Consider the following 26,660-nt stretch of genomic DNA (forward strand, 5'->3'; position numbering starts at 1 on the left):
CTGAGGTGAACAAGAAATAATGTCCCTGCTGGAGAGAAGTGAAGAGTCAGACAACAAGCAAACAAATAAATCGAGAAGATAAAATCAGAAAGTGATCAGTGTTATGATATCAAAACAGGCTGATGTGATAGAGGGCGGGGGGGGCGGGGGAGGAGGCTGCATACAACAGAGGGTCAATGAAGGCCTCTTTGAAGGGTGACATTTGAGCTGAGATGTGAATAGTGAAAAGGAGGCAGGCATGTAAAGAAATGAAGGAAGAATAATCCTGTTGGAAGGAAGAGCAACTGCAAAGAATAAATTTGCAAATTCAAGGAACAGAAGAGAAAGCAAAGTGGCAGGGGAGGCCTGGCTGCAGATAAACACAAGCAAGCGGGCTTTCGGGAGCTGGTGGAGCAAGGCCAAGGCCTTCAGCTTGTGCTGGAGAGTTTGGTTTAATGAACAGGGTACTGGAAGCCACGGGAGGGTTCTAAGCCAGTGACTGGCTTTACCTAGGTATTCTTGAATTTACAAACTGAGGAGGAAGGAGTTAAAACTGAAAGAAAAAAGTATTTTTTTAACCTCTCTTGCTTAAACTAAAACCATGTGTTTGTGCTTTTCAGCATTTCAGTACCCAGAATGATTTGTTGACACACTGAAATGCATTTATTATATATTCCATGTCCTTAATTGACGAAGAATTTAGAAATATCCTTGCCAATAGTGTTTCTAGGTGAAGATTCAACATTCCCTGGACATTAAAAAAAATTTTTTTTATTATTCCTACCCAATGGGAGATTAGAAAGTAATTTTGTTTAAGAAGTAAAATTAAAGTAATTACTAATTTTAACCTATTCTGCTCCCATGTGGTTATCTCAATTAAAATCAGAATCTGTAACAGTCACGTCCAACTGGAATTCAGGGTTTTAAAACCTTTCATTCTAGACCTTTAAGTGAACAGCTGAAATCTTGCAAATATCTGCTTAATTGCAATTTACACAGCCTTTCTAGTGAAACTATGAGGTTTAAATGCGAATTGAATCTGAGTTCAATTAAAAAGTTATTTGGACAGCATTCCTTGTTAGGAAATGTGATCTACATGGCGTTCGTTGATGACTATAAAGCTTGGTTTGTTGTCTATAATTCAGAAGCTTTATGTGGTTCGCTGTCAAAATAAAAATGTAATACACTGTAGTATTGAAACAATATTTTTTTTCCCTAAGGAGCTCAAAGCACTTTACTGATGTTTCCTCATTAGTCTGCACCATCTCCCCAAGGTAAGTAGATGGAAAGTATTATGTACATTCAGTAGAAGGGGGAACAAGGCCAAGAGAAGTGAATGAACATGCCCAATGTCATATAATACGTCATGGCAGGGGAGGGATGAATCTCAGGTCTCCTAATTCCCAGGGATCTGGCATTTTGTAATGCAGGGCAAGGTACCAAACCAGTTCTTGTTTAGTTTGGTACATTTGAGTCCTCATGTATACAATTACAGTGAACTAATAATACATCTGTTCTAAATTGTATCTCTATCTTCTCTGTTTACATTGGCAATAATTATTAGCTTTATTTTCAAAGATTTTATTTATTTATTTCAAAGAGAGAGAGAGAGTATGAATGGGGAGAGGGACAAAGGGGGAGGGAGAGGGAAAGGAAGAGAATCTCAAGAACACTCCTCACAGAGCCCAAGAACCCAAGGCAGGGAGGGCTCCATCTCACAACACTGAGATCATGACCTAAGCCAAAACCAAAAGTCCCACGCTTAACCAGTGGAGCCACCCAGGTGCCCTGATAATTATTAACTGTTATTTTTAAATAAAGGCATTGGGGGGTTAAAAATGCAGTAAGATGGGGTGCCTGGGTGGCTCAGTGGGTTAAGCCTCTGCCTTCAGCTCGGGTCATGATCCCAGGGTCCTGGGATCGAGTCCCCTATCGGGCTCTCTGCTCGGCAGGGAGCCTGCCTCCCCCTCTCTCTCTGCCTGCCTCTCTGACTACTTGTGATCTCTGTCAAATAAATAAATAAAATCATTTTTTAAAAAATGCAGTAAGATTAGCCTGCGTGGCTCAGTGGGTTAAGCCCTGCCTTTAGCTTGGGTCATGATCTCAGGGTCCACCAGGGAGCCTGCTTCCCCCTCTCTCTCTGCCTGCCTCTCTGCCTACTTATGATCTTACTCTCTGTCAAATAAATAAATAAAATTTAAAAAAATGCTGTAAGATTAAAATATTTATCTCACATATTGCATGTGGGTTGTCTGCTTAAAAACATACCCTGGCTATAGGAATTTTATCATTTCTCTGAGACCTGATTTGTCTATTTAAGGAATTTGTCTATTTAAGGAATTAGAAATGTAAACACAGGGGCGCCTGGGTGGCTCAGTCATTAAACGCCTGCCTTTGGCTCAGGTCATGATCTGAGGATCCCCAGGGTCCTGGGATCAAGCTCTGTGTGGGGCTTCCCTGCTCAGCAGGAAGCCTGCATCTCCTTCTCCCACTCTGCCTGCTTGTGTTCTCTCTCTGTCAAATGAATAAATAACATCTTTAAAAAAAGAGAGAGAGAGAGATAGAAATGTAAACACAGACAGACAGATAGACACACACACACACACACACACTTCAATGTATAATTTTCTCATGAAATGGTTTTTCCTCCATAATAGGATATTTGAAACCTGTGAGATCCTCTAAAGAGTTAAAGTTGTTTAAGCTTTGGGTCTTAGGTTTTAAAGTATTTACATGTCCTCTCATATTAGTATATGTTCTTGCTTTTTTACCTTCTTCTCTTCCTCCCATTTGGAATTTGTTTTAAAAAAATCCAAACAGGGCGCCTGGGTGGCTCAGTGGGTTAAGCCGCTGCCTTTGGCTCAGGTCATGATCTCAGGGGTGCTGGGATTGAGTCCTGCAATTGAGTCCTGCATTGGGCTCTCTGCTCGGCGGTGGGGAGCCTGCTTCCCTTCTTCTCTCTGCCTGCCTCTCCGCCTGCTTGTGATCTCTCTCTGCCAAATAAATAAATAAATAAATAAAATCTTAAAAAAAAATTCAAACACACATAAGCAGAGCAAATATAGTACAATAAACCTCCATATACCCATCACCCTGATTATAATTACATATAGTCAAAATCACATAATTAAAGAGATTTTGCAACATTTATTTGTCCCTGTTTTTGCCCTTGCTGAAATTTCAAAAAGTACAACTCATACATCAAGTCATCTCATCTCTGCATACTTGGCCTATGAATCTCTAAAAATAGGAACTTTTTTTTTCTATTTTTTAAAGATTTTATTTATTTATTTATTTAAGTACTTACTTCCTTACTTCCTTACTTATTTATTTTAGCAAGCTGATGAGAAGCAGATGGAGAAGGAGAGAACCCTAAACAGACTCCAGGCCTCTGAGCTTGGAGCCCAAGTCAGCCAAATGTGGGCTGATCCCACAACCTGGAGATCATGAACTGAGCAGGTATCAAGAGTCTGTCACACTTACTCAGCCACCCAGGTGCCCCAAATTAGGAACTCATGAATCATAGTCATACTGACATTATTGCACCAAAAATTTAACAATAATGCCTTTATATGATCTAAAATCCACTCCTTAATAAATTTCTCAGATTATTTAAAAAAAAAAAATCTTTTCAAAAGGGCACTGGGGTCCTGTAGTCAGTTGAACTTCAATCCCTTAGATTTTGGCTCAGGTCAAGGTCTCAGAGTTGTGAGATCCAGCCCCTAGTCTGTCTCCTGCTCAGGGGGTGTCTGCTTCTCCATCTTCCTCTGCCCCTCCCTTTTCTGCGTGCGTGCTCTCTCTCTCTCTAAAATAAACAAATCTTTTTTTTAAAAAAGTCTTGTTGGTCTCCTGGGATCGAGCCTGGCATCGCATGGGGCTCTCTGCTCAGCAGGGAGCCTGCTTCCCCGCCCCTTCTGCCTGCCTCTTTGCCTACTTGTGATCTCTATCAAATAAATAAATAAAATTTTAAAAAAATCTTGTGATGAGCACTGGATGTTATACACAACTGATGAATTCTTGAACACTACATCTGAAACTAATGATGTATTATAGGTTGGCTAATCAAATTTAAGTTAAAAATAAAGTCTTTTCATAGTTGGTTTGTTCAAATCAGGATGCAAACACAAGGCATCTGGTTACTGGGCAGCCTCCCTGGGAGGAGATTTTCTCCACCCATTGCTCTTGACTAGTGGCAGAAACCAGGTAAGCTGCCCTCAAGAATGTCCCACATTCTGAAATTAGCTGTTTGCTTCTTTGTGGCATCATTTAACTTATTTCTCTATCTCCCACATTTGCTACCAATGGAAGTAATCTCCAGATGCTTGATTATATTCAAGTTCATTTTTTAAAAAAAATCGTTGCTACAAGAACACTTCCCAGGAGACATGGTGAGCTTCCTAGTCCGTTGAATGAAGAGGCCCGCATATCTGGTCTTTCCACTCTTGGTGATGCTAAGATTATCAGACGGTTCATGTGGTGACAGCCTAATCCATCCCTTGTAAAGTTCCCTATCAGCCCTTCCAATAATGGTATCAACCATCGACGATCTTTGCCCCAAATCTGTTATTTCAGGGATTTCTAATAATTATTTTATAAACCTATCATGACTTCCACATTAGCTGAAATTCTTCTGTAAACAAGAATGTTTCCTCCTCAACTAAGCCTATTAGCTTAAACAGAGAATTGATGCTTAATTCTTTCCTTTGACTTGACAAGGGGTTGGTATCCTAATTATACCCATTGGTGTCCAGTGAGGTGGGTTTCAGATAACTCATTCATGATTTTTTTTTTAAGATTTTATTCATTTATTCGACAGAAAGAGAAATCACAAATAGGCCAGGAGGCAGCAGAGAGAGGGAGAAGAAGGGTCCCTGCTGAGCAGAGAGCCCTGTGCCGGGCTTGATCCTAGGACCATGAGATCATGACCTGAGCTGTAGACAGAGGCTTCTCTGAACCACCCAGAGCCCAATTCATGATTTTTCTTGATACTGAAATTCATGCACTGAATGTTTACTTCCAACAGCAGCAGACAGTGGAAGAATATAATGCAGGTGGAGTACTAGCTCTGCATTTTTTTTTTTTTTTTTTTTGAGAAAGCAATGGAAAAGCACAGAGGCACTTCTCTCTAGTATAAGGTATTTCCCTGACTCAACTGAGTCTTTTTGTTTGTTCGTTTGTTTCCTCTGGCTTTCCTTCACTCTCTCATGGGTATAAATGGGATGTAGCAACCAAAGAAGGGGAAAAAAGGGGGACAGGGCAGGTACAAACAGGAGGGGTAGAATTGTGACTCATGGTTCAAAGCCAAGCATCCTGGAAAAAAGAAATACAAAGGAACCAAGAAGTACTTCTGTTCTATCTGCAACCCTGAAGGAAATGAACGAACTATAGGAAGTTCTTGATAACTTTAAGGTATGTAACATTGCGCTTTATCACTCTTTTGCCTTAATAATTGTGTAGTTAATTGGTGGGCATAGCTAAAATGGGGAGATGTTGACAACCAAGACTTCTTGCAATGCTAAACCTTTCATGTTGCACATCAGAACAAGATGAAATACCCTAATAAACCTATAAGCCAAGTTGGACTGTGCTGTTGGTTTACCTATGAGCCCACAGGGTTTGTGGGATACTACCATTAACAGGAATCATGGCCCTGTTTATGCAACTGCCACAGGCCCAACTGGTTGGATAACTTCTTTCTAATAACAACCCTTTATTCAACAACAATATATTTTTTATTGTAGGTGTCAGAAGTAATTTCATCCTTTGCTCATATACAAAATGAAGCTGGGAGACTAGCTTTCAGCAATGAAATGGATACTAACATTTTAATACCTTTTAATGTTAGAGATATTTACATAACAGAAAAGATATTTCCCAAAGTAAAAGGGTTAATCGACAATACTTTCTGAATGGTTTAAAAATTCATATTGAAAATCATCCCTTAGAATAAGAATGCTTTGTTTTTCATTCTCCTTCCTGTAATGGATATTAATCCCTTCAAGTGTAAAACTTTAGACTGCTCTGCCAAGTTACACATTCTAAAGATCAAATCTTAAAATATAGCCTAACATTCCTCAAAGACAAACAACATTAGGGATAGAGGTCTTAGAATATTTAAAGACAGGTGAAAGTAAGAAATTACTGACCTTTTATGGAGAGCAAGCTTCAGAGGTGTCTTTTTCAAAAAACAGTTGAAAAGCACCTTGACACTCAATTCTGCTGTCAGTTTACTGGTAGTCCTTGTGGGGAAAGTTATTCAAAATTTAGAATGCGAAAGTCTGAATAATGAGTTCCCAGAGGTTAAATGGAAATGATCATTTTTGGTGTCTTGAGAGCATTTTTCATTCAGTAGCATATATATTTGTGGATGGACATATGAGAGTTGGCATGGAATGTGAAGATCTTTGTTTCACACATTAACACCTACTAGGGAGAAACCACTGTGAAAGAGGCACTACACAACCAAATAGACAAAATAACTTGGCCGGTTGATGTCAGTCAGCCTATGTCATTGGCCACCCAAGGGCTGGCATGATAGGCACACAGACAGAGCCATGGGAAAAAAACACAGAGACTGTGTATGGGCCCAGTTGCACAGGCTACAGCTTACTGAATCTGATTTAAGAGTGTCACTGTCCAGTGGGCAACATCTCAGTAATGGAAAGCAATACTGAGACAACACTGCAACACTGTTTCCCAAAGAGGGGATGTCAAACAGCACCTTGGTAAGAAGTTGAATACACTGGCCCTCTTCCACTCGCCTTTTTTTTTTTCTTACAGTAATAGACAAATATCCTTGTTACATGTTAGCTTTTTCTGCCTACAGAGCCTCTACTAGCACCACTGTCCAAGAGCTTATGGAACATCTGATCCACCAACATGGGATCCCATAATACAGCCATCAGACCAAGAACCCACTTCATAGCAAAGAAAATGTGAGAGTGGACCCATGACCACGGGATTCCCTTGGCTTTATCGCATACAATGCCAACCAGAAGCTAGTGGCAGATAGAGATTTGGAATGGCTTGCTGAAGACATGCTTCAGTGCCAGCTCAGAGCCAAGAGCTTGGAAGGATAGGCACCATCCTCCGGGTGCAGTGTCCCCAGGAGAGCACATTCATAAGAGTGGGAGACACAAAGTCAAAGCAGGAATGGTCCTACTTACCATCATTGCAATAATCCACCTAGGGAATTGTGAGGGCCATCTCCTTACATTAGGAGATTACATTCTCCTGGTTGAATGAATGGTTACGTTCTTCAGGGTTAGCGATTCTGATCCCCCAAGGAAAACAATAAGAACCTCATTCAACTATAAGCAGGCTGCGCCTGAGCATTTCGAGCTTCTTGTGTTAAGAGACCAGCAAACGTGAAGAGTCACTATTCAGGCGGAATAACTGACCCTGATCATCAAGAGGAGACAGGGCCCCTCTTACACAATGCGGGCAAGGAGGAACATGTTGTGGAACTCACATGATCTACTTGGGTACCTCTTGTTACATTCTTGCCAAACAGTGGTGGAAACAGATGAGAGAGATGAGAGAAATAGCCCCAGCCTGAGAAGGACATGGAACAAGGGGCTCATTCCCCTTAGGAATGGTCATGCCACTAGCTAAGCCACCAAAACCCAGCAGAGATGCTAGCTGAGAATGAGGGGATTCCAGAATGGCGAGTGGAAGAAAGATCCATTGAGTCTTATTTGCAGGCCCAAGGCTCGGCTCAGAAAGAGCAGGTATTGTTTGTTTTGCTAGCCTTCCTCTCCTGAGGAGGAGAGGCCTGCTGGACATATATGAAGCAAAAGGGGACATCTGGGAGGGCACCTGACAGACCACCCTCTGCTGTGGGTTCTTCTGCCTGAGCTGCAGAGCTCCACCTTACCCAAGGTCACACCTTTCTGGGGTAGCCCATACGCAGTGCATGGTTGAGGTGAAGATATAAAGGCCTGGCTTCTTTGGCCCAATGCGGGACATGTCTGAGGGGTGATCTGATCTAAGCCCCAGAGATCCCTAAGGAATTGCCTGAGGCGTGCATTGACGCTTGACTTCTCCCTCTGCTCAATCCTTCTTTCTCTCTCCGCTGCCAAATAAGCCCTGGGATACTTGAAAGTCCACTTCCCAGAGTACACAAACTGTGATTCCTGGTTACAGAGAATCCTGCTTTCATGAATTTTCTTACCAATCAGGCAATTTCTCTGGTTAGCCATGTCTCTGTGGGATGGACAGACTGCCCAGGCAGAGCTGGCCCCACACCTCTCTGCTACCACACCACTAAGTGTGCTCCTTCCATTACAGTACTCACCACATCGTGGTTGGTTGTCGTTCATGCCCCCAGGTCAGTCTGCTTTTCTGGACTTCTACCCTCAATCTGGAAACAAGGGATCTTTTCCTCACCAACTCTTGTGGTCCCAGTGTCTAAAGCATCATCGATGCTCAAACCATGTGGCTGAATGGGGATGAAGGGAGGAAGAAGTGTTAACTTTCAACAAGGTTTTCAGTTTCACTCCTTCTTGAAAGTCTAAGCCTTTTGTGAAATAAACAAATAAGATCTTCATCATACTATTTTCTGCATTTGACTTGGTGTTGAGGAAACTTATACTGATCACACTGGAATTTATTTTCCCTTTGTGTCGATTATGAGTCAGGTCGTAAATGGCTACCAGCAGCACCAGAGCGACAACTGGTTTTCCAAGCAGGGGTAAAGTGTGATTGAGTCCTGTCGACTCCTCTCGTTAATGTCCTTGACGTAGGTATCTCTGTGCCCATGTGCACCTGCCATTCACCAAGAAGCTACTATGCAACGGGCACAGTGTTACCCTTGGAAGTCTAACCTACTGAGGAAGATAGATGAGTAAATAAAATTTGGCTGTAGATAAGCCATGTTCTTCCTGAAACACCTGTGACAGCATCAGTAGCAGGACAAGAGTGAAATGTGAGGGATTTTTTGAAATGAAGTAATAAAAGCCAACAATAGGTAGAGTTTCACTGGAGATACACACACACACACACACACACACACACACCTACAACCAAACCGTCTCCACCTCTACTCCCACCCCTTTTCTTCCATAGGTAAATAGCTAAGGAATCAAACCTCTCTAGAAGAAGACAGCAATAGAAAGGGCAGGTTATTTACTGGGAAAAGAAATTAAGTGGTTAGGTGACAATGAACTGTTTGTACAAGTAAAATTTCTAGGAAGATTGTACCAAAGATGAGCCCAGGGATCAGTGGGGGACACGAGAAGATTCATGTTCTTTCTCTTTACTTTGATGGGGATGTGGATTCAGGGAATAGGCAAAAATGGATTCATAGCCCTTTCTTATAAAATGAGAATCTAACATTTAAACTAAGTGTTTAAAGGGATAGAAGAGGAGGGATACAAAGTTTTGTACCAGGAAATGAATTAATTACTTGCACATGGAAAAAGAACAAAGTGTCAGAAAGTTAATGCATATTCTGGAAGACGAGCACAAGAGCTGACATTAGCGTGATAATAAATTTTACACTAAATTAATGAGTTGCCCTTTGTCAACAGTAAGAATGCTACAGCACCCCCATCAGTAAGACCTGCTCTGTGAAGAACAATCATGGATTTGTCCTAACCCAGCTTTACTCTTTTACACTTTGGTCAGGAGTGAGAGCAATGAACAGGTTAGGAATTAGCAGGACCTGTCCTTGAGCACTCATAAAAGGTCACGTGACCGGGGAGAGCCCTCTCTAGGCAAGTGTCATGGTCAGAGGAATACACTAAGGAAGATGCCAAGAGATAAATGGAACACAGCACTTATTGAGGCAAGATGGAAAGTTTGGCCATTATCCAGGTGTCCACTGTGAAGTTCCAGGAACGTCCCTATTAAGTTTTGGTCGTAAAGCCTACATGGAACCTTGTGTCTTACAGCTGGATAGATGGTATGGGAGCCACAGAGACTTCTTCTGACTGATGGACCACCCTGAAAGCATGCTCTTTCCCTTAGGTTCAGTACTAAATCTTGGTTTCACCACTCCACTGGTGAAATGAGCCAGGGGAGATAAACCTAAAGAAAATGAACCAATCAGAAGAACAAAGACTAGCAACATGGATGAATAGCATGGACAACAATGAGCAAAAGAAGCCAGGTACCAAAAGAACATGCCGTATGATTCCATTTTTATCAAGTTCAAGAACAGCAAAACTAACATATGGTGACAGATGTCACAATAGTAGCTATCTCTGGGTACAGGCTGGTGGGGGTGTGAGATACTGCCTGGAAAGGGATTCAAGACCTCTTTTTGGGCTGTGAGGAATGTTCTGTATCTTTTTTTTTCTTTTTCCAAAGATTTTATCCATTTATTTGACAGACAGAGATCACAAGGAGGCAGAGAGGCAGGCAGAGAGAGAGGGAAGCAGGCTCCCTGCCGAGCAGAGAGCCCGATGTGGGACTCGATCCCAGGACCCTGAGATCATGACCTGAGCCGAAGGCAGCGGCTTAACCCATTGAGCCACCCAGGCACCCCAGAATGTTCTGTATCTTGATCTGGGTAGGGGTTTCCCGAGTGTATCCAATATGTAAAAATCCATTAATGTACACATTTAAAATGTCTATGCTTTATGTATGTTACACCTCAAGATGGAGTAGAAAAAATTTTAATTTACGTTTTTTAAAATCACTTATTTTCCAAAAATAAAATAAAATAAAATCACTTATTTTCACCCCATTTCCCTTTCCTTTCTTCTGCTCTTCCCACAACCTCCAACACATGTTCACACCACACAAGTTACATAGCCCCGAGTACACTGGCCTTATATAGCCAAGTACATTGGCCTTTACATCTGAGCTCCTCTTCCTCGGGAAACAGTGTAGAAAGGGGCCACTTGGCCTCTTCTCTAGTGGTTGGAGGGTGCCAGGGACTCAGTGGCAGTAACACAGTCCCAGACAAGGGCATTCGGTATGGGTAGAGTAAATTTCCTGAAATTTGCAAGTGAGGCGGGAAAGTCTGGAACCCTAAAGGAAAGGGACGTCTATAGATATAGGACTAAGTATTAAGAGGGACTACAGAGATCTGATCACATAAACAAGACCAGTGTCCTTTCCTGCCTGGAGGTTGCAATAACAGAAGGGGTCCAGGTACAGCAATGATTTTGCTGAATGCCATGGAATTAATAGCCCAGGTTTTGTGATTTCCCTGGTCTGAGAAGAGGATTAGCTCCAGAATCTGCAGTGGAATTAAACTACAGGGAAGGATTGTTGTGTGGCCCCATTTTTGTGAAAGGAGACAGGGTAATCATTAGAAATACCATCCGAAGCCAGAGAAACTAAAGGAAACTAACTCTCACCAAGGGATTAACCTGAAACCTTAGGCCCAATAACACTGGATTTTAATCGAGTGTCTTCCAAAGGGGTAATAGGCATTGGAAACAAAAGCAACCTTGAACCTTTTCAGGATGGAGACCTTGTCTCTTACCTTCATGACTTTCAGCTTTGAGAAAAATAGAACATGTCACTGGCATAGTGTGCATAACAGACTGGCAGGATGGACTCTCCCACTGCAATCAGTAGATCCAGGAATATAAGCATGGCTTGTCTAAGATCAGACATAGATGCTATTGTAATCCAAAAGACAGAACAGCTCTCCGTGCAGTCATTTAAGGACAACATTAGCCATTTCAGCATGCAAAGAAAACAACGCCATCAGAAACAACAGCTGCATCTGAGAAGACACTCAAGAGAGACCAGCACCAAACCGGGCAATCAAAGAGCAGTCTGGTAATTAATTAAGTTTAGAGATTGTTCCAAATTAGCTGCTGATCTTATTTACCAATGCCATTTATTAGAAGCATTTTTTTTTCCCCAGTCAGAACAAGAGTACATGTTTATAAAGGTGAAAATCTTACTCCCAGGAATAGGAACTGTGTGGGATTTCCCTTCCTGAAATACCTCTTCCAGGATGTTCCTCCTGTGCTCACAACTGTTCATGGCTCTTCTTTCCACTGCATCAAATATATGTCATTTTGATTGGCTTTCAAGATATTCCACTACCTGGCCTCATTCTTTCTTTCTTTTTAAAAGAGTTATTTATTAATTTGAGAAACACAGAGAGAGAGAGAGAGAGAGAGAGAGTAGGGGGAGGGGCAAAGGAAGAGGAACAAGACTCCTCCCTGAGAGCGGAGCCTGAGGTGGGGCTTGATCTCTTGGCCCTCAGATCAAGACTCAAGCTGAAATCAAGAGTCAGATGCTCAAATGACTGAACCACCCAGGAGCACACACCCATGCTCCCCCCATCCCCTCCCTGGCCTCATTCTTTACAGCAAAATTTCTAATTATATGTGGGACTCTTTCTGCTTTGGCTAGTTTAGAAAGAGTGCTGGTGCTGTTCCCTTTACCTGGACCACCCCCTCCGCTTTCCTCCCACTTACTCAAACACTAACCTGGCTTCAGAACCCACTTCTTCTACTTTTTTTTTTTTTTTTAAGATTTTATTTATTTATTTGACAGAGAGAGACACAGAGAGAGAGGGAACACAAGCAGGGGGAAGAGGGGGAGGGAGAAGCAGGCTTCCTGCCAAGCAGAGAGCCTAACTTGGGGCTCAATCACACAGTCCTGGGATCATGACCTGAGCCAAAGGCAGATGCTTAACAACTAAGCCACCCAGGAGCCCTCAGAACCCACTTCTAGATTTCCCTTCTATAGAGAGGCAACTGTTCTGAATTCTCCTGTCAATGAGTTCATTTTCAATTCCCTCAGCACTTGAGAACAGTCATGATCCCTCAGACAAGTCAGTCCTCTATCTCTTCATTTAACAGAAACAATCTTCTTATTTTGTTACTCTTTGAGGTAATTTAGTCTTTTCCAGTACCTTTGAAGGCCACGTGGCACCTTCCTGATAACATCTTCATCTCTTTCCATCAAGAAGAACCCCACTGTAAATTTTTGGGTGAGAGTTGCTCGAGTATATACACCTGGACCTGGAATGGAAGTTGTAAGTTTTAGGCATCTTCAACTTTACCAAGGTATTCCCAACAGTTTTATAAAGTGCTCATAACAGTTTATATTCCACTAGGGAAGTAGACTCTGAGGCAGAGATTATGTGCAGAAAAGTTATTAGGAAGAACTCTTGGGATCAGCACCAAGTGGTGGATGAGAAAGGGAAGGGGTTGAAGCCGGGCTGGACAAAAGAAGAGGGAGAAGCTGGGCTATAAGGCAATCTCAAGGAAAGCCTCCATTCACTCACAGGGAGTTTTGAATCTGAGGTACTTCAGAGTTGTCCCTCCCTGGGGCTGGGGGGCTGGGCCTCTACAATCCCACGTGGCCATGCATTAGCTATAGAGTAGCAGAGGGAGACTACATCACTCTGGGCAAGACAATTTTCTTTAGTGGTTTTGTGACGTGGGCCATAAACCGAATTCCCATAATGCGTCAGTTGTGTCTGGGCTCTCCATTCTGTTCCATCAGTCTGTTTGTCTTTCCTGGGCCATGTACCACACTCCCATAATCACCATTCCTCCACTGTAGCTATAAACCCATTTTGTGAGAATTTTCTTAAAATACCGAGTCTTCCTGTCTAAAAAAGTGGTTTATCTTTCCAGATATTGAAATCTCCTTTAATGTCTATCAATAAAGTTCATAATTATCTCCATACATGTCTTACATATGTTCTGTTAGATTCATTCCCAGGTACCTTGTACTTTTTGTAGCTATTGTAAGTGGTGTTTTCCAGCAGATCGTTGCTAGTGTTTAGAAACACAGTAAATTTTTTAAAAAAGATTTTATTTATTTATTTGACAGACAGAGATCATGAGTAGGCAGAGAGGCAGGCAGAGAGAGGAGGATGCAGGCTCCCTGCTGAGCAGAGAGCCCGATGTGGGGTTCAATGCCAGGACCCTGGGATCATGACCTGAGCCGAAGGCAGAGGCTTTAACCCACTGAGCCACCCAGGCGCCCCCAAAAACACAGTAAATTTTTACTCTGATCTAGTTATCTTCTGAAATTCTTACATTAATTCTAATAATTTATCTGTAGATTCATCCCGCTTTTCCAGTAATTACATCTATTTCCTATTATCAAACTGACAATAAGTTTCTGTAAGAATTCATCACAATACAAAGATGTGTAAAATCAAGGTAATCATTTCCCTCCTCTGCTGCCGTATTTCACACTCTGTGTCTTCATCTTCTTGAGTTTACCAGTGTTAACAACCTTCCATGCATTTGCCCTTATTCTTTCAGTATGTGTACCAATATTCAGAATTTTATATGCTTTTGCTGGGATGAGACCATAAGAAACACATTATTCTGCAAGCTGCTTCCCCCTCCCCTTGCCTATTACCCTGAAGTTCCATTATTCCATCCTTTTTTCTAATATCTTCACACTTTTTGCTTAGATGAGCTCATCTCATGTACGCTAGCTGGGTTTTTTTTTTTTTTTTTTTTTTTTTTTGCTTGGTTGGTTTGAGTGCCTTACTCCTGAAAAAGATAAACACTGCTGTGGCTAATGAGCAGGCCAAATATGAAGACGTTCGTGAAAAGATCGCTGAGCTAGTTACTCATATAAGTATTAAGTTTAAATAAAACATTTAAGGTATCTATATATCTTTTGTGAATGACTCACACTGTGATTGACTTGTTTGACTACTGGACATGGAGTGAGACACACATACTGAGGGACTAAGTCTGTTAAAGTGTAAAGTCATGAGCAGAGACACAAGCCAAAAAGGTTAGTGCTTAGCAAAAGACCTGCGAGACCTCTGAATAAACTAACACTTTGACTGGTGGTGTCCTCTGGTAATGTAGTGTAGATTCCAGTTGTCTCAGAGGTCCTCTGCTGTGCCACATGGATCACGTCTGTCCCGTGGGATTAAGTGACAGCAGAAACTGTCCCAGTCAAGCTGCCAGTAATTTGACTGAGATTTGAAAGCAGTAATCTCATAGTGATTTTAAGCTAGAACCCAAGGAAGTAAACATAACAAGACTTGGGGATTCTTGTTATGTCTTCGCAGTAGAGCATTCTACTCTATGACAGCATATAACATCCCGTTATGTCAAAAATCTTGAACACATGGAGCCTTCTGCAGAAGCATGATGTGTTATCTGCCAATAAGATATTAAACTAACCAAATTCATCTGGTGTTTTCTGTAAATAATTCACTATTGTTGTCTAGCATCTTGTAAGTATTGACTGTGTTTGTGAAAATAGAATTCTGGGAATGACTTATCCTATTTTCTGGGATTTCACTGAAGAAAGAGCACATTGTTTCACTTGTGCATTTCATGTCAGCAATGTTTTACTATTATAATTTCCTGTTAATATTTTATTCTTAGGACCACGAAGTCATAATATTTTCCAAACTGAGTTGTTACTTCTTTGAAAATTAATAGTATATTTATTTCACAATTTTCACAATCATCATTAACAACAAGCATTAAGTGTGTATCATATAGGAGGCCCTATTGCATAGACTTTGGAGGATACTAGAATATACGGCACACACGGTTTCTGCTACCCAGGAGTTGACTGTCTAGATGGAAGATAAGATGCCAACAGAAGTTATAAAAGATAATAATAATACCAGCTTTTTTATGGATTATGATGTTCTGCTAATATGATAAGTGTTTTTATAATCCTTATAATAACCCAACATGATAGGTAGTATGTCCTACTACCATTTTACAAATGAGAATACCAAACTTAACAGAAATTTTGAAAGTGATTGTGAAGATTTATTCCATTCTTCAATAATGATCCCCTCTTGAGTATCAGAATTATAGTATGTAAGAATTCAAGGGATGGAGAGCTCTGTTGGGTAGGATTTGATCTGAGCTTTATAGCATAGCTGGGTTTTTAGTTCATGGAGAAGAGGGAGAGCAAGCAAGCAAGGGGAAAGGTACTCCCAGAGGTTGAAACCATGAAAGCAAATTGAGTGAGAACAGTTGGGATAAGCAGGAGAGTGAAAGTGAAATCCTACCAACACTTCCAACAGACGGGGAAAGGTGTTTTGGGACAAGCTGTTGAGTGCTTTAGGTATGAAACTAAGAAGTTTAGACTTCATTCCGTAGGAAGTGGTGATTCAAAAATGATGCAACACCTGTTCAAATAATTTAAATGATAATAGTACAATATGCAAATTTTAAAAAATCAATAATACAGATGTATAGAAAAGAATAAAGCAAAAATTCCCCTCCCTCCCACCATAACATAATTTTACTTCCCAGAAACAGTCACCGTAATACTTTGGGTTCTACCCCCCCCCCAGCTTTTTTAAATTCATAAAAATGTACATCTACTTTTTAACACAAGTGGAATATATCATCATGTTTTTTGGGCGTCTGTTTTTGTTTTGTTTTGTTTTGTTTTACTCAGTAATGGACCAGAAATACCACTGTACGTTAATATATGCTATGAGGACTCTTGGATAGCCCCAAGCATTTCAAAGCTTGGATGTACTGAAATGAAAAAAAAAATTTTTAGAAAAAATATATTAATATAACCTATATTGCAATAAATATCTTTGTATGATTATTTTCCTTGCCCAATTATTTCTTTAGGCTACATTCCTAAAAGTGGAATTGCTGGATACATACACATTAAAATTTGGTATATGTTTTCAAATTGTCCTCTGGAAAAACCACATTATTTTCTACAGTCAAAGAAAGTGTTTTGGAGTGCTTTTTTCTCTGCACCTTCACCAACACCTGATCTTATCAACAAAGAAGCTTTTTTGAAGCTTTTTGAGCAAGGTTGTGACATGATCATAACTGTAGTGTGTCAGGGAGCTGACTAATTACAGATCATTGTTTTAAATGCATGATTTGTTGTCTATTTTAAGTCTTAAAACCAACAACAAGATAGTCAGACACCTTGGAAATGAAGATTTCTAATATATTAAAAAGTCGGCTGAACTTAATAAATCTCACCTGCCAGCATATTAATTTTACTACATGAAGACAATGGTTCTCAAACCTTGGTGTGCACTGAAATCATCTGGGGAGCTTTAAAGACTATCAATGTCTGGGTCCCATGTCCAAAATTCTCATTTACTTGATCTGAACCTGGGCATTCAGATTTTTTTTTCAAAGCCCCTTAGGTGAGTCTAACATGAGACACAATTGAGAATTCCTGCTTTAAACATTAATTTTAAAAGTTTCTGAACTCCATGCCCACCCACCTCATACAAATTCCTGATGTAGCTTCCTTTTTCTGAGGCTGTCTTGAAAGTATAATATGTGTTCCACATTTCGGGGAGATCTCCTTAGATTCAAACCAGGCACTATATAGTAACAGTCTGAAGAAATTTATACTTCTTTTTCTGGCAAAGATCCTGGATTGTATTCCAAGGCTTAATTTCATTTCTATACTTTTAAGCCACAAAGGCTAAGAAATAATAAGTATTCACCAGCCTTGAGTGAGACATTCTGTTAGGACTCAGATGAATTAAATAGAGGTCTGATTAATCTGCCGAAAACCAACAAAATGACAAACATGGTTCTTAGAACATTCCCTGGAAGGGGAAATGTTAAGTTAGGAGCTCTGGCCTGACTGACATATGGGAGAAAGAAGGATTTATACAAGGCAATATTAGTAGAATTATAAATGACTAGTCTAGGGGAGAATTGTTCTTCAAGTATTTTAACTTGTGAGTTCCAATTTTTTCCATCTTGTTACTCTAAAATCTTCAAACATATTCACTGTAATTAATGGCATTGAAAGGATAATCCCATCATTTTTTGAGGGATGCTTGTCCCCTGGCTTTGCTGGCCAGGACAATGAATAACTCACTTGCCATAGACCTCAGGATATTTTGGTACTCCATGTCAACCTGTTGTTGCCAAGCAGCAGCTGACACGTGAAAGAGAGCTTCTGCCCTTCAGAGATGGAAACTGATCTCTAAACATTGCAATTCTGAGTTTCATATTTTCCTGGGTTGGTAACTTTCTAGGTATTATGAGAAGCAGGCTGCTGATCTTTGGCAACAGCATCTCACTGCAAACAGGATGTCCCCGCCCATGGGTGTGATAGTAAACCAGCTCTGTGGGGCAGGAGTCACGCGGGAGTGGGCTGATTTCCAACATTTGCCAATTTCTGTGGTGTAAATGCTCCCATTGTGACTGGTTTTAGGTTACCAAGGTCTAATAAACAACACTCAAAATCATGAATATTTAACAGTCAGCTCTCACCCTCTTGTTCTAGTATGCTGCTGATTCAACCTCACCAAGAATCGACAGTCTTGGTTTTCTGTTGAGTAACAATAGATTGACAGCTAAAATACACGGCAATTATTAGACTTGAGTCCATTTTGTTATTTAAAATTCAGTGTAAGTGGGACGCCTGGATGCCTCAGTTGGTTAAGTAACTGCCTTCGGCTCAGGTCATGATCCCAGCGTCCTGGGATCGAGTCCCACATCGGGCTCCTTGCTCGGCGGGGAGCCTGCTTCTCCCTCTGCCTCTGCTGCCACTCTGCCTGCCTGTGCTCGCGCTCTCTCTCTAGCAAATAAATAAATAAAATCTTTAAAAAAAATAAAAATAAATAAAATTCAGTGTAAGTAAGCAGCAAAGCCCAGCTCACACTTAGATCACAAGTTTCTCAGCATGGACTTTCAAAGACTCTAAGGTCTAATAATGTGAAAGCTTAGCTATTAGCACTTTTAGGAGGTTTATTTATAATAATTTTAGTCTAAAGTAAAATAATTATTTGGGGCTAGCACCATGGAATTTGTTGAAATTTAAAGTATATTCAATCTAACAACTAAATCAAATTATTAGCAGTAATGGTTGCATGCTTGACCAGGCTCCTTTTTTCTCATGAAGTTCAAATGCTCTTTGAGAAGACAGCAGTTGTTCCAGATCCCATTTTGTTTGACCCAGCTATAAATTGTAATCTCTTTACTTTAGAAAAAGGTTTTATTTTCCTTGTGAAGTTCTGTGTCCCTCAAGGGGATGTCTTCCAGATAGAAAGAGGCACTGGTTGGTTCCTATATGGAAAAAGAACCTATCCATATCATCTTAGGAAATTATCATTTTTAAATACATCTGTTTGTAGGAGGTAGTCATTATTTTATTTAGCACAATTCCCTTAAAAATATATGAAATGTGTGGGTAAAACCTGTCAGTTCATTACTATTTGAAATAATCATATGTATGTGCTTTCTATGGCACCATGTCTTAAAAACTGCTTATTATATCACCATACAAAGATAATAACACCTTGCATTTGTAAAGAGGTTGAGAGTATTCAGGAGTCTCAATAAATGTTAGTTTGTATCCTTACTTGGGTCTTCAATGTGTAAATTAGTATCCTTCCTTGTAAAAACAACACAAAAATAATACCTACTTCATGGGGTTATTGTGCGGATTAAATGAGATTATATGAATAAAGCACTTAGCATAAGCTTGGCATTTAGCACAATAAAAAAATCAAGAAACTTTGTTTCTTTCTTTTTTTTTTATTAAAAGAGGTTTTTTTTTTTTAATTTATTTGTCAGAGAGAGAGAGAGAGAGAGCGTGAACACAGGCAGACAGAATGGCAGGCAGAGGCAGAGGGAGAAGCAGACTCCCTGCTGAGCAAGGAGCCCAATGTGGGACTCGATCCCAGGACGCTGGGATCATGACCTGAGCCGAAGGCAGCTGCTTAACCAACTGAGCCACCCAGGCATCCCAAGAAACTTTGTTTCTTTTACAGTCTTATTCTTTTGCCCCTTTTAGGGTTCTTTAATTATTCCAATCTCATATGATCTATTAAAGTCATATGAAGTAGATAAGTAGATAAGATAAGAGTAGAAAATAGATAAGAGCCCTTTTATTTTTAGATTTTATTTTTTTATTTTGAGAGAGAGCACACGTATGAGTGGTGGTGGTGGGGAAGAGAGGAAGAGGAAGAGACAGAAAATCTTAAGAGGGCTCCATGCCCAGCACAGAGTCTGATACAGGGCCAGATTTCACAGTTCTGAGATCATGACCTGGGCTGAGACCAAGAGTTGGACGCTTAACTAACTAAGCCACCCTGGTGCCCCTATTATAGACATTTTATTTTATTTTTTAAAAAATATTTTATTTATTTTTTTGACAGACAGAGATCACAAGTAGGCAGAGAGGCAGGCAGAGAGAGAGAGAGAGGGCGAAGCAGGCTCCCTGCTGAGCAGAGAGCCTGATGTGGGACTCAATCCCAGGACCCCAAGATTATGACCTGAGCCAGAGGCAGAGGCTTTAACCCACTGAGCCACCCAAGCGCCCCTATTATAGACATTTTAAAGATAAGAAATGAAGGCTCAGAAAAATCAAGAGTTTGATTTCCCCATTTGATTTGAATTCCCCAGATGGTATAGCTGGTAAATGGTGACCTGAGATGGATTTATCATTATAATACATTAAATATAATTGATCATAATACTATTTTGCTGACTCAAAAGAGGGTTAAACTGATAAACAGCAGTAAAAGCAATATTCTAATCAGAAGATTTTTTTTCATTCACAAGTAATGTAAATATTGCTAGCTATTGATTTTGGAAATATTATTATTTTTTGAAAATGACCATAAGTGTCTATTGGTTGCAATAGCAGAAACTATTTCTAAATGTTTCCTGTGTGATGAGCACTATTTTCATGGCTTTATCCCTTTTGACTCCCCAGAACAACCCTCTATGGCAGGAATTCTATTCTTTTTACATATAATTGTTAATAGCTAACACTACCACCACTTAGTCTGAAGCTAGAAGCTGTGTCCGAGTGTTTCACATGTATTATCTCATTTTAAGCAGCCCGACTGCCTTCTGAGATAGGGAGATACTGTGATTACTATTCCAGTTTGCTAGTGAACATGATATATAGACACATTTGCTAGAATTATAGAGCAGGCAACTTTTTATTAGACACTATCTCTGTGTAATTACATAATTTAAAGGTTCTGCCAGGATTATCTTTCTAGAGCCAGTTGCATTCAAAATAATCACTGAAGTCCAGATTGGAGAGAAAACAGTTGTTGGGACAAAATTCTGTTCCAGTATGTTTGTGCCTTCCCTGATACTACCCTTCTCCCAGAGTTGTAGGATAACAAAACGAGTTATGAAAAACTTGAATTCTGAGGAGTCATTGTATTAGCCCGGCCCTATCCCATTTGAGTAAAAATAAACTCAGTTTGGCAACTGCACACTGAAGAGTAAACTATTCTTAACACCCAGCAACACATCATAGACTTTCCAAAGATAAAAACGGTGATGGGGTCAAAGAAGTATGTTGTTTCAGGGCATATGTTGCTATTATTAAAACAATCTCTCTACAGGAAGTATACACAGACAGTGCACAAAAACAGGAAAGTCACTCAGGAACCTGCTTTAAAGCTCCTGGTCTGACTGAACTCATGAAGTTGCCCTAAAGTCACAAGGAATGGAGATCACAAATTAGAAGTCCCTCGAAGAACATAGTTTTTCTCCTGCATTAACTGAGACAATACTGTATTTTCACTCTTGTGAAAACTGATCCTGATGGACTAAGGAATATAACTTTTTACACCAACCTCATCATTTTACAGATAAAGAAACTAAGATTACTTGGATATCTATCTAGTGCTTTTGCCTGCCCAGAATTCACTTCCCCTTCTGGTAATAACCCATCCCATGGAATTTTCTTTGGTACTCCTCTCTGATTCATGATCTTCCTGTTTTTAGAGGGCCAATCCCAGATCCAAGTTCAGGAATGGGCATAAACCAGGCATGGACAAAGGAGAACACACTAAGCGTTCACTGACAGGCACAAACCTAAATGATTTAATATAAGTTAAAGTAAATTCAAGACCCCAACATTAATGCCCAAACTAAAACTATATTCCAAGCACCAATGCTCTTTTAATACCATCATGCCACAGAACCTCTATAAGTTAAAAAAAGTTATTACTAATTAAAAAAATAATCATAGGTTCCACTCTAATACTGATAAGTCACACTGTCTCAGCATCAATGCTACCTCCTGTTTATACATAAGAATACGTGCAATGTATGCCCACATTTCCTCCTATTTCCTAAGGAGAGTAACAACTTCTACTGGGGTACAGAGAGAACAATGATAATTTACTACTCTATATTCAGTATTCCTCTAAGCTTAAAAAACAAAAACAAAAACAAAAAACCAAAAAATCATCCTATGGCACTAAGATCCCTCAATCTATTTTATCTTATGATGGCTGCACTATGATTTACAGCTATGTGAAAAGGGGCTAAGGAAGAAATGCGAGGGAGCACAGTATTCCTTAATGCTTACTGTAGTTGCTCTGGAGGGACTAGATCAGAACTAACTTCCCTCATTCCATTATTTTCCCATTTGGGGGACAATATTATATTTCAAGAATGAGTAAGCTTATACTTTTCAAAAAATCTCTTCAAAGATCAGTTATCTGTGCTTCAAATTATTCAATCTTTTTAAAATTCTCTTTTCTATTGTTGCCATTAATCTCATCCTTAATTCTGCCAGGAGAAAAGGCTGTGACTCAAGCTCGAGGCTGCTGGGCCTGTCCCAGGCTGTCATGTTCCTACGAGTGCCTGTGTGAAAGCGTGGCTGGGTCATGGCTCCCAGGAAGACAGTCAGCTCCCAGGAAAGCAGTGAATAAGGTAAGAAGAAGCTTTGGGAATGACCCACATCAGTTTTAACTAACCATATCGATGTGGTCTCTCATGACCTCAGGAAATTTGGAAATTACTTAAAATTATATTTGGGTGTCACGGTTGGCCCCAAATACATGTCTGAATTCCTTATCTTTTGCAAAACAGTTGTGTACTCCACACCCTCATCTGTCTCAGCTCTGCCTCACTGCCTACATCTGATACGTCATCAAGTATCAGCATGTGTTCTTCGCCATTCTCATATTGCCATTTCATTAACTGTTGTGTGGACTAACAGTTTCTCAGCTGCCAGGCTGGTCCCCTTTCCTTTACTCCTCCACAGAGATCTTTAACAGTACAAACCTAATCCTGCCCCTCCCACACCACAACTCCACCCACAACTCAGAACCATTCAGTGGTTCCTTACTTCCCTCAAGATAACATCTACAGTTTCCTAGGATGACATCCAAGGACTGCCAGGATCTGTCCTCTCTATCATTTCAGCATCAACTGTCCCAAGCTCCTGGACACTCATGGCCTCACTTCAGGCACATCCAGCTACTGGAGTTACCTCTCTGTACAAATTACTACTGCCCTCTGGAAATCTTGATCCTTCTATCTGGGGGTAAACAATTCACAGCCATTGACAAAAGAGTTTGTATTGTGTGGTTGCTTTGGTGTAAAACATTGGATGATTCATACATAGGCTTCCAAATGCACAGTCTGTTTCCACAGGAACAGACAAGAAACTGGCAATGTTTGTTGCTTCTGGATAGGAGAACTATGGAACAGGACATGTAAAGGTAGAAGAAAGACTTTTCACTCTATTCTCCTTTGTGCCTTCAGAATTTTGTACCACGTAAATATGTCAACAATTTGACTAAAGGGAAAGATACTTCTACTTTATGAACCAGCAGTTTCACTCGTTGGTATAAACACAAAAGAAGTGAATGCTTATGTTCTCCAAAAGACATGGACAAGAATATTTGTAGCAGCTTTTCTCATAATAGGTAAAACTTGAAAACATTCCAACTGTCCATCAACAGGAAAATGGATCTATACATTGAATTGTATTTATTGAATGGAATACCATATAGCAATAGAAAAGAATAAACCATGATACCTTCTATTAGGGCAAGAACGTTGAGCCAAAGGATTCCACACAGAAGGGTAAATACTGAAAGATTCTACTTATTGCAAGATCAAATACAGGCAAAAGTAATCAATGGTGATAGAAGGTCAGAATAGTAATTACCTCTGACAAGAATAGGGTATGGAGGGTATGGTGGATTTTACTGTATGTATGTTAATGGAATTTTTAAAACTTTTAAAAAGCATAAAAAATGCATGCTACTGGGGAGGACTCAAAATGGCAGAGGGGTAGCAAACTGAGATGACATTGGGTAGCAGGAGTTCAGCTAGTTATCAATCCATGGCAAACACCCACAAACCCAACAGGAGATCAAAGAGAAGAAGAGCAGCAATTCTAGAAACAGAAAATTGACCACTTTCTCAAAGGAAGGATGTGTGGAGAAGTGAATCTGAAGCGAATAGAAAGACCGTGGGGGGAGGGGCCGGTTCCCAGCAAGTGATGGAGAAGTGGAGCACAAAATCAGAACTTTTAGGAAGTCTGCTCCACTGAGGGACATTGTTCCGGAGGCTAAGCGTGGGTGGAGCCCTCCTGGGGACAGTGTAGTCTCTGGTTCCATGGGGTCACAGAAGGATCGGGGGTGTCTGAGTGTAGCAGAGTTCACAGGTATCAGAGCAGGGAAGCCAGCTACAGAGACAGAGCCAGGGAGTGAGCTCTCAGCTGGGGGATATCTTAAACTGCTCTGTGGCACATTCAGGCCACTGCTCTTTGAGCAGGGACCCCACAAGTGGCAGATCTGGGGAGACCTACCTTCCTCTACCGAAGAGCAAAGCAGCAGGAATCTGCTGGGTTTGGAGACTCCAAATGGAGCCATGCACCAGAAATGCTCGGTCACAGGCTGGGTGACCTTGGAGCATAGCTGGAGACCAGGGAGACCAGAGAGATGGGAGTGATTGAGTGCTTTTCCCCGAGGGCACAATGAGGAGTGGGGCCCCAAGCTCTCGGCTCCTCTGGGCCAGAGATTGGGAGGCCGCCATTTTCATTCCTGTCCTCCAGAGCTCTACAGAAAGCATTCAGAGAACAAAATCTCCCCAAAGCGAACTCGAGCAGATTACTTAGCCCGGCCCCTGGCAAGGGCAGCACAATTCCGCCTTGGGCAAAGACATTTGAGAATCACAGGCAACAGCCCCATGCCCAGAAGATCAGCAAGAACATCCAAACAAGACCAAGCTCCCTGATCAAGAACACTGGAATTCCAGAGGAGGGGAAAGCAAAGCATGGAATTCATGGCTTTCCCCCCATGATTCTTTACTCTTGCAAAGTTAATTAAATTTTTCAAATTTTATTTTTTCTTATTCTAATTTTTTCTACTTTTCCTCTTTCCTTTTTTGACTTTGTTTAACTAGTTTATCATAACAATACCATTCTTAAAAAATCTTTTTTTTTTTTAAAGATTTTTATTTATTTATTTGACAGACAGAGATTACAAGTAGGCAGAGAGGCAGGCAGAGAGAGAGGAGGAAGCAGGCTCCCCGTTGAGCAGAGAGCCCGATGTGGGGCTCGATCCCAGGACCCTGGGACCATGACCCGAGCCGAAGGCAGAGGCTTTAACCCACTGAGCCACCCAGGCGCCGCTCAAAAAATCCTTTTAAACTTTCATTATTATAGCCATATTTTATCCTTCATTGTATGTAACTTTATTTTTTGTATACATATAGGGTTTTTTCTTCTAAAAATTTTTGGGATACAATTTCCTCTAATAGATCAAAATATACCCTAAGTCTAGCACAGGTCTTTGTTTTAATCTCCAGCCTGAGCAAATTCTTTCCACTTTCTTTTTCCAACCAACTTATCAACTTCTTCTTTTAGAAATTTTTAAAAATTTTTTTCATTTTTACAGTCATATTCCATCCCTTCATCGTGTTTGCCTTTATTTTTGTATATATATATATAAGTTTTTCTTTCTTTAAAATTTTGGGAGGTAGTTTCTTTTAAGAGAGCAAAATACACCCAAAATCAAGTGGGTGGCTCTGTTCTATTCACCAGTCTAATTCTTTTTAATTTTTTAAAAAATTTTTAAAAAATTTCTTTTTTACCCCCTTTCTTCTTCCTCAAATTTAGGGTCTCTTCTGATTTGGTTAGTATACATTTTTCTGGGGTCTTTGCCACCCTTTTAGTATTTAATTCTCTCATTCATGTATTCTTATCTAGATAAAATGACAGGCAGAAAAACTCATCACAAAAAAAAGAACAAGAGATAGTACTGAGGCTAGGGACCTAATCAATACGGACATTGGTAATATGTCAGATCTAGAGTTCAGAATGACGATTCTCAAGATGCTAGCTAGGCTGAAAAATGGCATAGAAGATATCAGAGAAACCCTGTCTGGAGAAATAAGAGTCCTTTCTGGAGAAATAAAAGAACTAAAATCTAACCAACCTGAAATTTAAAAAGCTATTAATGAGGTGTAATAAAAAATGGAGGCTCTTACTGCTAGGATAAATGAGGCAGAAGAGAGAATTAGTGATACAGAAGACCAAATGGTGGAGACTAAAGAGGCTGAGCAAAAGAGAGACAAACAACTGAACCACGAGGGGAGAATTCGAGAGATAAGTGATACCATAGATGAAACAACATTAGAATAATTGGGATTCCAGAAGAAGAAGAAAGAGCGAGGGGGGCAGAAGGTACAGTGGAGTGAATTATTGTAGAGAATTTCCCTAATATAACAAAGGGAACAAGCATCAAAATCCAGGAGGCACAGAGAAACCCCCCACAAAATCAATAAAAATAGGTCCACACCCCGTCATCTAATAGTAAAACTTACAAGTCTCAGTGACAAATAGAAAATCCTGAAAGTATCCTGGGACAAAAGTCTGTAACATACAATGGTAAAAATATTAGATTGGCAGCAGACTTGTCCACAGAAACCCGGCAGGCCAGAAAGAACTGGCATGATATATTCAGAGCACTAAATGAGAAAAACATGCAGCCAAGAATATTATATCCACCCAGGCTATCATTGAAAATAGAAGGA

At 40.4% G+C, this 26,660-nt stretch overlaps 1 protein-coding gene across 1 annotated transcript in view; it reads right to left on the reverse strand.

Moving 5' to 3' along the window:
- Window positions 1-1,353: 1,353 nt before the first annotated feature.
- NLN (neurolysin) overlaps window positions 1,354-26,660 on the reverse strand; it is a 152,783-nt gene continuing 127,476 nt past the window's right edge. Inside the window, exons 14-17 of the mRNA XM_082723050.1 lie at window positions 12,809-12,917; window positions 8,276-8,419; window positions 6,126-6,218; window positions 1,354-2,972 (exon numbers count right to left, since the gene is read on the reverse strand). Coding sequence (XP_082579176.1) covers window positions 8,407-8,419; window positions 12,809-12,917 — 122 coding nt within the window. The 3' untranslated portion in view covers window positions 1,354-2,972; window positions 6,126-6,218; window positions 8,276-8,406. The remainder of the gene's footprint in view (window positions 2,973-6,125; window positions 6,219-8,275; window positions 8,420-12,808; window positions 12,918-26,660) is intronic.

This window comes from Mustela nivalis, assembly GCF_964662115.1.
Source record: "Mustela nivalis genome assembly, chromosome: 3".
NCBI classification, from domain to species: Eukaryota; Metazoa; Chordata; class Mammalia; order Carnivora; family Mustelidae; genus Mustela; species Mustela nivalis.